The sequence below is a fragment of the Phyllostomus hastatus genome, unplaced genomic scaffold (genome assembly GCF_019186645.2).
Source record: "Phyllostomus hastatus isolate PE091 unplaced genomic scaffold, TTU_PhHast_1.1 phas_contig_29, whole genome shotgun sequence".
In the NCBI taxonomy this organism is placed as follows: domain Eukaryota; kingdom Metazoa; phylum Chordata; class Mammalia; order Chiroptera; family Phyllostomidae; genus Phyllostomus; species Phyllostomus hastatus.
In genome coordinates this window covers 23,437,399-23,451,338 of record NW_025333835.1, presented here as the reverse complement: position 1 = coordinate 23,451,338, position 13,940 = coordinate 23,437,399, and the positions used below count along the sequence as shown (strand labels likewise).

At 41.2% G+C, this 13,940-nt stretch overlaps 1 protein-coding gene across 1 annotated transcript in view; it reads left to right on the top strand.

The window, feature by feature from the left end:
- The first annotated feature begins 7,313 nt into the window (after positions 1 to 7,313).
- Positions 7,314 to 13,940, top strand: part of DACH1 (dachshund family transcription factor 1) — a 397,049-nt gene continuing 390,422 nt past the window's right edge. Inside the window, exon 1 of the mRNA XM_045839183.1 lies at positions 7,314 to 8,448. Within this exon, the coding sequence (XP_045695139.1) occupies positions 7,586 to 8,448 (863 nt within the window). The 5' untranslated portion in view covers positions 7,314 to 7,585. The remainder of the gene's footprint in view (positions 8,449 to 13,940) is intronic.

Here is a 13,940-nt window from a genome sequence, read left to right as displayed (position 1 = left end):
TCCTATTTTCTTCTTCTACTCCTCTCAAACCTTCTTTTTCTGCTTTAAGAACCATCAGCAGAACAAAACCATAAAAATATCACACTTTACATATGTGGACACTATAAAAAACAAAGCAGTAATAAATATGCAAGTCTATTAAACTATCTTTTCAAGTTTTTCCAGAAAACAATGTTCACATTTTATGGTCCACACTTATTAGGTAGAAATGAGGTATCTTCCTTCCATGCAAATGAGGCTTACCATTAATTGAGCACTCCAAGATTTACCAGATGCTAATAATGGTTACATTTTTCCAAGCCATTGTCTTTTTCCCATGAACTCTAACAACAAGGTGTGTTTTTCCTGACGGTTCACCCAGATCAGAGCGTGCAGTATTGTATTTCAGGTTGTGGCTCTGTAAAACCCTGTAACTTTCTTTGAAGTTAAACAGTGTCAATCTGTTTCCATGTCTGAATAACTCTTGGAAGAGCCTGCCTGACCCAAGTCAACTCTTTGAAACATACTATTTCCCCATAATTGATGTTCCAAATGAATGTCCTTTCATAATAAAATGTGCTGGAAAACAAAACAGCTTTGCATCCCGCACAAGTTGCATCATAATTAAATTTTATTTTATCCCATCGAGGCATGCTAAATGTTGAGCAAAATATAATTTTAAGTAATTTGTTTGTATTCTTATCTGTAGGAGTTGGAAATTAACAGCGTTGCTAGTTTGCGTTTACTGTTAAGCCTGGAGAGCAGAGAGATTGCTTTGCAAACATTACAGTTATTATGTCTGCAGTTGGTACTCTTTGTATAAATTATTGATCAGCCAGCTTATTTTTCTTTCTGCTTAATGGATATTATAGCATAGCCGTTTACAACGCTATAGTTAAGGTTGTGTCAGCACTTCCATTATAATAAACCCTCTGTTACAGGGGGTTTATAACTTGTTGTAAAAATTTGCTCTGGGCTGAAACTTGACATACAAGATCTCAGGCTGGAAGGTGGCAACTGTTATTCTTTCAACTTTAAAAAAATCCCTTTGTTCTGAAGGGTAATAAATAAATAAACAAACAGTATTCTCTCTTAACAATCTTGAAATATCTGACTTCAAACAGAACAATTTTATAGGCTATTTGTTGGACAGTGACCTGTTCTTTTATTTAATAAAGCAAAGAGAAAGGGAAAGGACCAAGATAGTAAGTTAAACAAACAAACAAAAAAGCAGACAGTGAATCAATAGAAACTTTTATAGTCAAGTTTAGTATATTTCTCCTAACATTACAAAATTATACAATAATTTGTTTTAATATTAAACATGCATTTACACTCACTACATAAGACTTGTTCCCACCCCCATTCCCAACTGTGTCTCCTAAGCAAATCATGTCTTAATACTGGTCTTTAGAGGAAAATTAGCTTTAGGTTATTAAAAAGAGGGGAGGGAGAGAAATAGAAAATGCAACAAATGAAAAGATGCAACTGAAAGCAGAATATTTACTAGAAAACTAGGGATTTAAATGTCCACCTGACTTTTTGGTCTTCTTTCAATCCAGTATGGCATTCCTCGGACAATGGTCTGATTTAAGGGATGAATAATATAAATTGAGAATTAATCTCAATCTCAATTTATATTATTCTAGTTGCTGCTTACTTTTACAATCCAACTCTAAAATGATCTCACTGTGTTTTTTTTTTTGTTATTAAATTTTTGGCCGTGCAACACAATACCAACCTACAGATGGAATTAGGATACTTCCAGTGGAAGTAAGTACGATGGGCAAGTATAACCAAATTATCACAAGGAGTTTTACCTCTTGTGGAAATGATGCAATTTGGAGACAGAGAAACAATTCCATGATGATTTTTTTTTCTTTGTAACTCTTCTCTTTCTTAATACTCTCTCTCCCCTGACATGGGTTTAGAGATTTCTTAAAATATGCTTCATAAGGCACATGTCACCTTCATTCTGAACCAATACAGAAATGGGTGGGAAAAGAAAGTTAGGGAGGGAGGAACAGTGGAGCTAAAATACACCATTTGACTCTAGAAAGTCACCATATGCATTGTGTAAGCATAGGTACTGTCCATGCATTCCCAAGCTGTAAAATAAATCCATGTTATTTATAAGCATTTTAACCACTTCTTTATTAAGACTGGAATTTTGTAACATAAAGTTTGAGCACTTCAAGTTAGAGTGAGTTCACCTTGAGTTCCCCACCTTCTGTCCTTTGGGTAATTTATCACCAAGCTCTCTGCAACTGATTAGAGAATGTATCAGTGAGATAAAAGTCATATTCTTTGCTCTGGAAGAGAGGCAGGCGATTGGAAAAGAGGGAGACTGTGGAAGTGAGAGTCACTAAAAGCCAGAAGTGGGGAGGCAGAGACGGAAAGTGCGAAAGTGGAGAAGTCTTTACTTAAGGCAGTAGTCAGGGTTTGTCTGCTGAGCTGATTGGTGAGGCCGTGTGTCTGAGTTAAAAAGGCTTGAGAGAGTTACTTGGCATAATTTCTCCATCTTCAATGATTTACTGCTGAAGTGCAAACATCAATTTTGGACTCTCTCCTGAGAAATGTTTAACAAAGTCAGTGAAGTACTGGTACCCTGATATCTTTCTAGATTTGCCAAACTTGGATAGCTCTTTAATAAACCTCTGCCTGAAATTTATCTCAGTCTTTTTTTTTTTTCTGTTAAGGACACAAGTCTATCAGTAAATATGTAGATGTTAAAATGATCTTCCTCTTTACTTCTCCGTTGTGATATATCTTAGAATTGTTCAGAAGTGCACTCTATTGTTAAAGCTATTTGTGCCGGGTGTGCTAATGCACTCTTTGATTGAGTGAATTAGCAGTCATAACAATCTGGCAGTCTGGCCATAGAAGTGTGCTCAAATTGATTTGTGTTATGGCTGGACTGGAAAATCTAGTGTTAGTTGTTTTTTGCCCTGGGGCATTGTTCGTACCAAACTCCACTTTTCATTTAATTTTCCAATACATTTTGAAAGATGGAAATGCTTGTGATCAACATTTGATCCACTTGCATTATTTAAAAAAAATTCTGAAAGTAATTTCAGATTCCAAAAAACCTTGCTTTCAATTAGAGTAAACATAATTAGAGTGACGTCGTGCTCAGAATGGTAAGTCTGCCTTTGAATCTATTAAGCGTGTTATCTCCTTGTCCTGTCACTGAAAGGGATTCAGTGTATATCTGAAGTATACATCTGTATTTTTCTATGCATACTTCTAATGGAACTTGGAGGAAATGGAAAAAATAAAATTGCAGTGACCCTTTTCTTGTGGCCCTATCTGCATATGCCCAAACTGTTTCTGTTTCATTTAGTGATGCTATAAAAAGGATCCTCAAAGCTTCAGGAAATTCTGAGATACTCAAGAAACATATTTAAATATGTAATGCCAGTTACTCAGTCACTTTAGGTTTTATATTTTAGTAAATATACATTTTCAATCCTTTTCTTTCAAATAACTGTATCAGTTGCTATATTGAAATTCTGAAGATTTAAAGACATGAATTTTCCTGGCTCTGTCAATATTTGTATCTTTCTGACAATCTTCTACTTTGCAGTCATTTACCAGAATTATAATGCAGCACGAATAAACCTAAAAAATGACTATTGATTACAGAGAAAGCTTTGTGAAATCATTTAGTCAGTTTCCCCACTTGAGATATCAGTGAATAAAGTAGGTCAATAGATAAGGATGAAATGAATGTAATACAGTGCGATGCCTCCTTGGGTTATAAAAAGGTCAAAAATAAATCCCCAGAGAATTCATGATTTTATACTCATAAAGTAAAATGATACTTACCAAATCCCAACTCTAAGTCCACCTTTCTACATATTTATCCTTCTGTTTTTTTTAAAACCAAAGGTTTTGAAAGTACATGTTTATGTTTCCCTGTTTCAGTAGAAGCATTTCCTTGTCTCTGCCCCTTTTAACCAAATCGGATGCCCTCATCTTCCGGCTCCAGTGCCTCCTGCCACCCCAGGTATTCACCGGGACTCCAGCGGCAGCACCTACTCTGCATTTTCCTACAGTCTACTGCAACCTTACAGCTCTTCTCAAGACTGCATTTCATACTGCGCTGAACTCTATCCCGGGCAGATTTTTGTTAAGTAATAGACGGTGAGACCTGAGACCACTCTCTCTATTAGTTCCCATTCATAGGGATCTGGTCGGGGCAGAGGGGGAGGGGGAAGAGAAGGGGAGGGGCCAGGAAGGGGCAGAGGGAGGGAAGAAAATACCTTTCCTGAACTGGTACAAGCTCAGCTTCAAAGGGTATCCTAGGAAAGAAATTAAAGACTTCTTAATTAGTGCAGCAATTAAGCTTTCTTGGTAGCATTTTAATCAGCACAGGCCCTATCAAAGGACAAACAGAACGATTTGCAGGCCTTTGAATTTTAAACAGTCTTATTGATTTCAGCACAATACGTCTTCACAAAACACAGGGAGAATTTTCTAATATCAGTTACAGTACTCTGAGTTTTGCTTATGCAAATTGAGTGCAGGTTGGAGAAGAAGGGATGGAGGGAGAAGACCTGAAACAACCAGAGATGTAAAACAATAAACAAACAACACAAAAGCTTTGAAAGCTAAAGATGCAATGGAAGGAGTGAAAATTTGAAATCTCTGTGAATAGAGTCTATTTATCTGTTGCTAAATATTGTTTGCCTTAATCATTGGTAACAATGCTTTTAAAAATTTTTTTAAAAATCTTGAAGGCTTTTCTTTTCTATATATTTAAATTTGCATTATATGCCTTTCCTAATCCTATTGTTTGATCTCAAGAGTGAGTGATAGTTCCTAGAAATGGTTTGGAGAGCAGAGGTAGGGGTGAGGGGGGAGGAAGCTCCCCTTACTTAGGGTGGGGGCAAATGACCAAAGCCCTGCTTCTGAATGGAGCACGTGCTGGGAGGCACAGATTTCCCTGCAGAAAATGTGGAGTTTGCTTCCCAGCAGAGTGGGCTTATGGTTTGGGCAGCTATCATTCCTTCCCATCTGTGGCTTCTGAATGTGGCAGGTATTTGGTGAGTGATGGCTCAAGGTAATGTGAGAAATGAGGATGGTGAGGGCAGATTTGGAGCACTTGATTTCATTTTTTTTTCCCATTTGCAGATTTAGAATTTAAAAGGAAGAAACTGCAGTTCAGTGTTTTTAAAACTCATCAAAGTTTATTAAAGTTGTGCATGCAATTCCAAAATAACATTAGTTTTGGGGGGGCTTAATATCTTTTTTTTCTCCATTCATTAATGTAGTAATTTGCCAATTTTTAAAGCTACTACTTTCCAGAGCATGCATAAACACTGAGAGGTGTTTTGATGTATGTGATATATATCAAATCTCTGTTTTAAATAAGAACAGATATCAGGCATGAAAAATTAAAATTATTTCTGAGTATGTTGAAGTACATTAATGTACATGGCCAAATAACTATATATTAAATAATTTATTAAAATAACTTGGCCAAACAACTCTGTAAATCTCAGTTATCTTTGTAGAAGTTTATCTACTCTTGGCAATGAATAATTTTCTGAATACTTGTGAAGCAGGAAAGGCTCCTGATATAACTGCTATGCCCCCAAAAAGTTTAGCATGAACTTAGACAAATGAGTCAATAGTGTCATATGTCTCTGTAGCTCTTCCCTGCACCTTTTGACACTAACCTTCAAGAAGTTTAAAGAATTGAAATCATAAAGAGAAACGTGATAATTTCAATACCCAAATGGCTCAAATTTCATTATGAAAATTCTCAATACTGTGAACCTGGTGCTAATAGTTTATTTTAAAAATCTGTCAAATGCCAAAGCATTGTTTCTATCATGTGAGGTTAATGAATGTGTGTAGACAGGTTTCAAGCCTAATTATTTAGAATTCCTAGAGATATAAATAGAGAACAGACTTGACCTATGCTCAAATCATATTCTATTGAAAAACTCTTAAATTAACATCTTCATGCAACAAGTTAGAAAAGCGAGGAAAAGGAGAGAGAAAAGCAAGGAGGAAGAGTCAGTCTATTTTCAGCCTAATGTTGTTTTTAAGCATAGCTATACTATCTGTCTTTGCAAGTCAAACGGTGGGCTTTGTTTTTGTTCTTTTCATTATTTACAAAACACATTTTCACTGACAAACTGAAAAGGACTTTTCCAAATATTAAAAAAAGTAGTTATTTATATAACACTAACAACTAGCTTTGGATCTGAAAGGATGTGAGGACAGTTGGTTACTGTGTAAGACAGGTGAATTAATTATAGAGTTTTAGGCAAGAAAAACCAGTGTTTTCTTATTTACTACTTTCTAAATCTTCAACAGCGCCTGGTGATTTCGAATTCTCTAAGTATAATAAGCATTCTGACCTCCCTTTGGGGCAAAAGTGAAGTTATTCTGAGCGATCCACATCAGGGCAAGCATTTCTTTCTTTCCACGATCTATTAGGAGATAAGGAACTGAAAACAGAGCATTCCATTATTCTTAAGCGATTTCAGACTGACTTTTTACCCACAACTTGAAAACTGTCCTCGAATTCTCACTCTCTTTATCCCAATAAATAATTTGAGAGATAAAAGCAATCAGATGCATACAACATACGCTTTGCTTCCATGTGAATTTTCTTCAGGATAATTTCTTTACAATCATAAAGTGAGGGGATGTGTTTTCATTCATATCTGATTGCCAACAACGAGCAGAGATGCATCCTAAATCCCTGAAGGGCAGCTCGAAGCGCTCCGGCTCCTCTTTAAGTTGGCAGGCGGGTGCTTAGTAGGTTTTGGAAAACAATACGAGTCACCGCGGACGACATGGAATATTAGACGCACAATCTAACGGTAGTGGAAGAGAAGTAGATAATCTCCCCTTTTCCGATCGCCACTTCAGTGTCTCTGGCTGGTGCTCTCCGTCCCTCCCACAGTTTCTCCCCCCCCCTTCCCCCGCGCCCCCCACGCCCCTTCCCTCCTCCTCCCCGCGCTCCCTCGCTTTCTCTCCAGTGCCTCGCGCTCTCGGAGTCTCGGCTCCGAGTTCCTGGTTGGATAATTTGGGTTAATACTAGTGAGTGAGGTTTTTGCGGCTTCAAAGGGTATTTCAAGTTTCCGGAGCTCCTCCCCTCTGCACCGTGTGACAACAACAACTCGTCCAGCCGGCAGCCTGCACTTTTCAGCTCATTTTCTCTCTGTCATTCCCCTCTCAATCTTTGATCAATGTACTTGCCAGGGAGAACCCAAGTCCTTCAAACCTCCTCCTTTTCACCTTCATCCTTAACTTTGTGCTAGAGCGGGACCCACACAACAACAGCCGACCCTCCCGCCACCCCCCGCCCCGAAGCAGCCCCCGATCCCAGCCCCCGGCGCGGACGCGCGTTCCGACTTGCGGGACACTTTTGTGCGTTTCTGCCCAGAGCGCCTCTCGCGCTCGCCCCTCCTGCGCTCGCGCTCTCCTACCCTCGCCTCCTCTTCTCCCCTTCTCGCTCTCGCCCGGAGTTGTTGTTGTTGCTGCCCCTTCGCTCCTGCTCTCCCGTCTCCCCCTCGCCCTCCCTGGGGTGTGTGGCAACTTTCCCCCTCGCTTCTCCTCCTCCTGTTTCCCCTTATATGTGACCATGGCAGTGCCGGCGGCTTTGATCCCTCCGACCCAGCTGGTGCCCCCTCAGCCCCCGATCTCCACGTCTGCTTCCTCCTCCGGCACCACCACCTCCACCTCCTCGGCAACCTCGTCTCCGGCTCCGTCCATCGGGCCCCCGGCGTCCTCAGGGCCAACTCTGTTCCGGCCGGAGTCCATCGCTTCGGCAGCGGCGGCGGCCACAGTTCCCTCCACCGGCGGCGGCGGCGGCGGCGGCGGCAGCGCTGGCGGCGGCAGCGCTGGCAACGGAGGCGGCGGAGGCGGTGGCGGCGGCGGCGGCGGCAACTGCAACCCCAGCCTGGCGACCGGGAGCGGCGGCGGCGGCGGCGGCGGGAGCGGCGGCGGCGGCGGCGTTAGCGCTGGCTGCGGCGGCGGCGCCTCCAGCACCCCCATCCACGCGAGCTCCGGCAGCGGCTGCAGCGGCAGCAGCAGTAGCAGCAGCAGCAGTAGCAGCAGCAGCAGCAGCAGTAGCAGCAGCAGCAGCTGCGGCCCCCTCCCCGGGAAACCCGTGTACTCGACCCCGTCCCCAGTGGAAAACACCCCCCAGAATAATGAGTGCAAAATGGTGGATCTGAGGGGGGCCAAAGTGGCTTCCTTCACCGTGGAGGGCTGCGAGCTGATCTGCCTGCCCCAGGCTTTCGACCTGTTCCTGAAGCACTTGGTGGGGGGCTTGCACACAGTCTACACCAAGCTGAAGCGGCTGGAGATCACGCCCGTGGTGTGCAATGTGGAACAGGTTCGCATCCTGAGGGGACTGGGCGCCATCCAGCCCGGAGTGAACCGCTGCAAACTCATCTCCAGGAAGGACTTCGAGACCCTCTACAATGACTGCACCAACGCAAGGTAAAGAGTTGGGGGCAGCCTCCGCCACTCGGGGTCCCTTCCCACCCGCCTACTCACCCTTCCCTCGCTCCCTTCTCCACGCCGCTCGCTCTGCGCGCCCGCGAGCCGCGCGCCCGGAGGAGCGCGGCCCTCCGCTCCGGGTCCCGCGGGCCGGCTGGCCGCTCCCGGCCCTCTGAGAAGTTGCCACCTCACCCAGCCCAGATCTCGCTCTTCCGCCCGGTCCGCCCCTGGCCTGCTTGCCCGCAGGGACTTGGCTGCTGGGGGACGTGGGAACCCCCAGCCTCGGGGCGGAGTGGACGGGAAGGAGGAGGACTCCTTTCCAGGAGTCACTGCCCCTCCTTGGGTGCCCCAGCGTCTGGGGTCCCCTCTCCGCGCGGCTGCCCTCGGTGTGTGCTTCCTCGGACCCCCATTCCACTGCGAGCCTCGGGACGCTAGCGGGGCTGGTTCGTGGCGCCGAGCGGTGTCCCGGGGACGGAGGGAGGTCGTGACCCTGCCGGGCAGGGTTCGGGAAGCTGGAAGACTCACTTCGGGTGAGGGGCCAGGGAGGTAGTCTCGGGCGTGGGCCCCTTAGAGGTCGGGAGGGGCACGCTTCGGAGGCCGAGAGGCCCGGGGTAATCCCGAGGGACTCACAGCAAGTTCAGCCCCGAAACCTTGACGGGAAGCCCGCCGAGGGGAGGGGTCTGTGTGTGCGCGCGTGTGTGCGTGTGTCCGCGTGTGAGCGTGTGCATGTGCAAAGTAGATAAAGGAGTACGTTTGCCCCGGGGCAGATGCGAGGGGACCAGCATATTTTCTTCTGTAGGGGGAGGCGATCGGGTGCCCGTGACTCCGGGTTGCTGAACTGGAGACGTGGGGAAGGAAGATCGCAGCTCCCTCTCTCGCTCTACCTCGACAAGCTTCTCTTTGCTTTGTTTCTTTCCTTTCTTTCTTTTTCTTTTACATGTAAGGTCAGTAGCTCACGCATTGAGCAGGTGCAGGCTTTGCACTGGGATGCTCTTTGGATCTCAATACAGAAGCCAGTGCTGTAGGTTCGCCATCCCGGCAAAACGCGCGAACCCTGGAGACCGCGGGACGAGAGCCCGGCCAGACCAGTTTTATGCTAATGAACGTTCAGTGGGGGAGGATCTACCGAGAGGGGGCGGGAGTGGGGTAACTTGTCAATTTCGGGGTAGAAATGGTCATTTCACCCACTCTCACAGTTCCGCTTTGTCCTCACCGTGCGCTGCAGAGGGAAAAGTTTAGTGCCGGGAGAAAGCGAGCAGGGAAAGTTAGAGACCAGAAGCAAGAGCGTGAGAACTGCGCAGAATTTGCGCGGAGTCTTCCATATCCTCCCAATAAGTTTAAAATCCAGGAGAAGGAGCGGAGTTTTACTCTTTTAGGCTGTGCGTGCGTCCCTTACAGACTTAAGGAAACTGAGGTGCGAGGGAAAGAAGAGTAGGTAGTGACCAGGAGGAAACCGAGGTGGAAAAGCTCTCAGCGATTTCTTCCTTGGTAGAAGACACCTGGCTGGTGTCCGCGGAAGGCTGTAATGAAAAAGACCAAATCCAACTTAGCAAATGTCCCATCTTTACCTCGCCAGAAACTTTTCGTGTTTATTTGCCATGATTTGCATGGGGGAATGGGTGTGTGTCTGTGTTTTGAATCTTTATTTCTACTATTTTGGGGTGACTCTTAAGAGCGCGCGCGGGTACAGACACGCACGCGTGTCCAAAAGCATGGACAGATGGCAGTAAAGATTTGGGGGGAATCTTGATTACTAAATGTCATTTAAGAAGATAATTGGAGCCCTCGGACGCACAGAAGATAACATGTTTGCCAAAGATCCTATTCGATTCAGGGCAAACAACTGTTACAGAGTTGTTATAAGGAATGCTAGTTGAAATCTGAAGCCAGTTAGATATGATTGTTATAAGAGTATCTATCCAGTAAACTGCGAAGCGCTGCTGTTTTTCTCTTTAGAAATCAAACCACTCCGCTCTGGAATCCTCTGTACTCGATAACTAATGGCCATTTCAAATAACACACAAACAAATTGGTAGAGAAAACTTCCTTCAAAGACTGCAGCGTTATAATCAATGAAAATCAGGTAGTGTTACACTTCTTACAATTATTCCCTTGCTGTTTTTTTTCCCCAGAAATTTTTGCTTAGACTTTGAAATTGTTCTCCCCATATGACTGGAGTATATTCTTAAAGTTATCTGCAAAATTTCTTAATTTTTTTTCTGAGGTTAAAAATTCCTTCCTGGACTTTCATAAACTTTTAGAACCAAGATAAGTTAAATTCAGGAGAACTGTTTATCCCTTCGAATATATCAATACTCTACTGATATTTCAATTATCTGGTCTTCGCGATAAATACATTGCTCTAAAACTCTATTTCAGGTTATTTTTAAGTTATATGTGGTAAGTTTGTTGATTTACCACGGCATTTTGATCTTTTATCTTTTTTCAACTACAAGAGTTGCTAATACCCACATACAGGCAAACACCACAGCCGTTAACCTTCGAGGACGTGCAGCTGCAGATGTCTACCTAGGTTTTCCCAACTCTGCCAGTGACTGAGAAAATGAGAAACTTGTCATTGAACCCTCTCTCATCAAAATATACTGTTTACGGTGTAATGCACTATTCATTTGCATGATAACTACAAGTGTTATTGTCTTATATCTTAACTTTAAAAGCAATACCTAAAATATTTTGCATCTAGAATTTAAAAAACAAAATTAGTTTTTGTCATTCAAATGCAGTTTATGCCATTGCATTTAGGATCTTGTTTCATTCACTTAGATATATTGATTTCTTTCATTCTGTTTTCTTTCTCGCCTGTCTACTTACGAGACTATCTAAAGAAATGATTTATGCAGAGAATAAGAGAAACTGTGCAAAAAGGCAAACCTCATAAAACAATATATACATAGTGTGTAAGAAGCATCCAATCTTAGCACTTTCAGCTTTTTATAGAACATATATCTAATTATATGTCTTGATAGCATTTCCATACCAGGGAATCTGAGGAACAGAAATGATGTTAAAAGAAAGGCTCAAAAACTTGTTCAAAGTGGCTCAGTAAGTTTGTAACAAACCTCAGAGTGGGATTAATTTGCTTGGGGCTATTGCATCAGTATGCTGTCTATGAAAACTAGAGTAATTGTTGAAGCCTTCTGTCATTACCACAAGGACATGAGACTATCACCTGCTTGATAGCAAAGCTAAAAGTGAGGGTCTCTAAATATGAAAGAAAATGGAAGGAAATATACTGAAAAGTTGTCAAAGTACTAGGGCTGACCTTGATCAGCTTCCTTCAATTATTATTTTTAAACTAAACATTAGTTGCATGAACTTGGCTGCTGCAACAGAGGTCACTTAATTAACTGCTAACCATTAAACAACAACACAAAAAGAAAAGTAATTATGTTCATAGTCAAGTCTCTGTATGAGTCAATCTTTTGTTTGTAGATTTGGGTTAGGATGCAATTTTATGTGAATTCAGGTAATCAGAAGTGACTCTTTTTTGTTTTATCTGAAATGCTTATTTTTTGAGTATTGCCAGGAGATGATTTTGTCTCAGGATCTTTCAAACCAGATTGTAATTTGGGTACTATGTAGCCCTAGATTTGTGGAGTTCCTAACTTGAATAGATTCCAGTTAATCTTATCAGACAGTTAATCTTATATGCATATACATATATTCACAAACAGTATTCTTTTGTCCTTACAGTTAATACCATCCATAGACAGCAAATGGGAAGATTTGCAAGTCTTTTTTTTTGTTTAGTAGTCATATGTGGACGCAATTTTAGCATAAGAAGTATAAAATATTTTCCAATTCTTGGCTCTGTCTTTTTTTACAATCAGGAGTTTTAATAAAGATGGCACACGGAACAGTTATTGAGCCTTTCCCCCATGGTGTGCTTTTCCATGGCATGGACTTTTAAACTTAGGCATTGACACAGAAAGTTTCAACACTAATACAGAATTTACTTCTAACAGATAATTATGATACTTGGCACAGAGAAATTAAAAAATTACTTCAAATGAAAAAAGAGAAACTATGCTTTTGAAGTTTTTCTATTACAGTCGACTAATGGCTCCTGTGAAGCCTCATGTTTCTTTTAATAACATTTCAGAAAGAACATGGCATAATTAGAGGACTAAGGTCTAAATATAAAAGTTTAAGTTTGGTTCCACCACTTATTTCTGTATACTTTAAAAATGTTAGTAAATTATAATTTAATAACTAATATATAAATAAAATCAAAGAAAATTACAACCTAGGATTTACCTTGTTCAGTCACATTATATTGCAAAATTCTTGAGTTATTTGGATAATATCTTTCAAACCTGTTGTTTTTCTTGGAGATAATCTCCAGTAATATTATAGTCATTACTGTGGAAAGTGCACATCATTAGGAAAATGGTTTACTTTCTGAACTTCACAGATTATTAGTTAATGTTCTGAGACATTTAATTCGATTTGCACATCTGATGTTTTATTTGCTGAAGCTTCAAATATTTATATAGAATAAACTACATAACAAGCTTCTTTTTAGAACTTCCCTACAATTTTTTTGTATTTGTATTTAATACACAATTCTTAACTCTTTATTTTATTAGTCTGAATCTGCTGTTTTTTTTTGTTTAATCAACTACACTTCACATAAGTTGCATATGAACTATTGAGATGAATATTAGCCACTCTGTTTTTTCCTTACAACCTCCCCCAACATTCTGAGGTGTGTCACTTAATATTGATTAAAGTCTTGGCTGGATTTGAGCATAAATCGCCCTTCTCTTTGGTGATTTACCATGTGTGATTCACCAGCATATGAAAACATAACATGCTTTATTGTTTTTCATTTGATGTTTTTTGTTTTTGAAATGTAAGTAGGACTTTTAACTTAGCTTAATGTGGAACCAAATAGTTGTTATTTTAGTAACAATTTGTGTTTTGTCTATCCATTAGTATTATTTTATATTTTCAAGTTTTTCTACTCAATTGTTTCATACAGTTGCCTTTGCTAATCAAGTAAAATTATCATCTAAATTGCATTGTATTAGAAGCAGACAACACATATATTGCAAGATATAGTAAGAAATGAAGCTCACAGGTTGTAAACTGTCTATTGATACTTTGAAGAAATCCATTTGAAGTATGCTTTCTAAACAGGTACAGGTGAGTCTTCTAGATTTCAGTAAACATTTTGATTTTATGGTTTTTGTTAGTTGGTTTTCTAAAAATGTTAATGTTGCCTGAATTTCATTTTTCAAGGATTTTATTTTCAGAGTGTTTACCAAAAGAAAAGTTACATCAATTTATGTAACTTTAGAAATAGGCTGTTAAGTATTTGGGTATTTAAGTATGTAATTATTATTATTTATTATTTTATGTTTGAACTCTTCAAGACTAGGATCACCTTTAGCAAGTGCCTAAGAATGTGTCATTCTCTTACCTACTAAGTTACTGCATTGTGATTGGTTAGTTATACATACATGAAT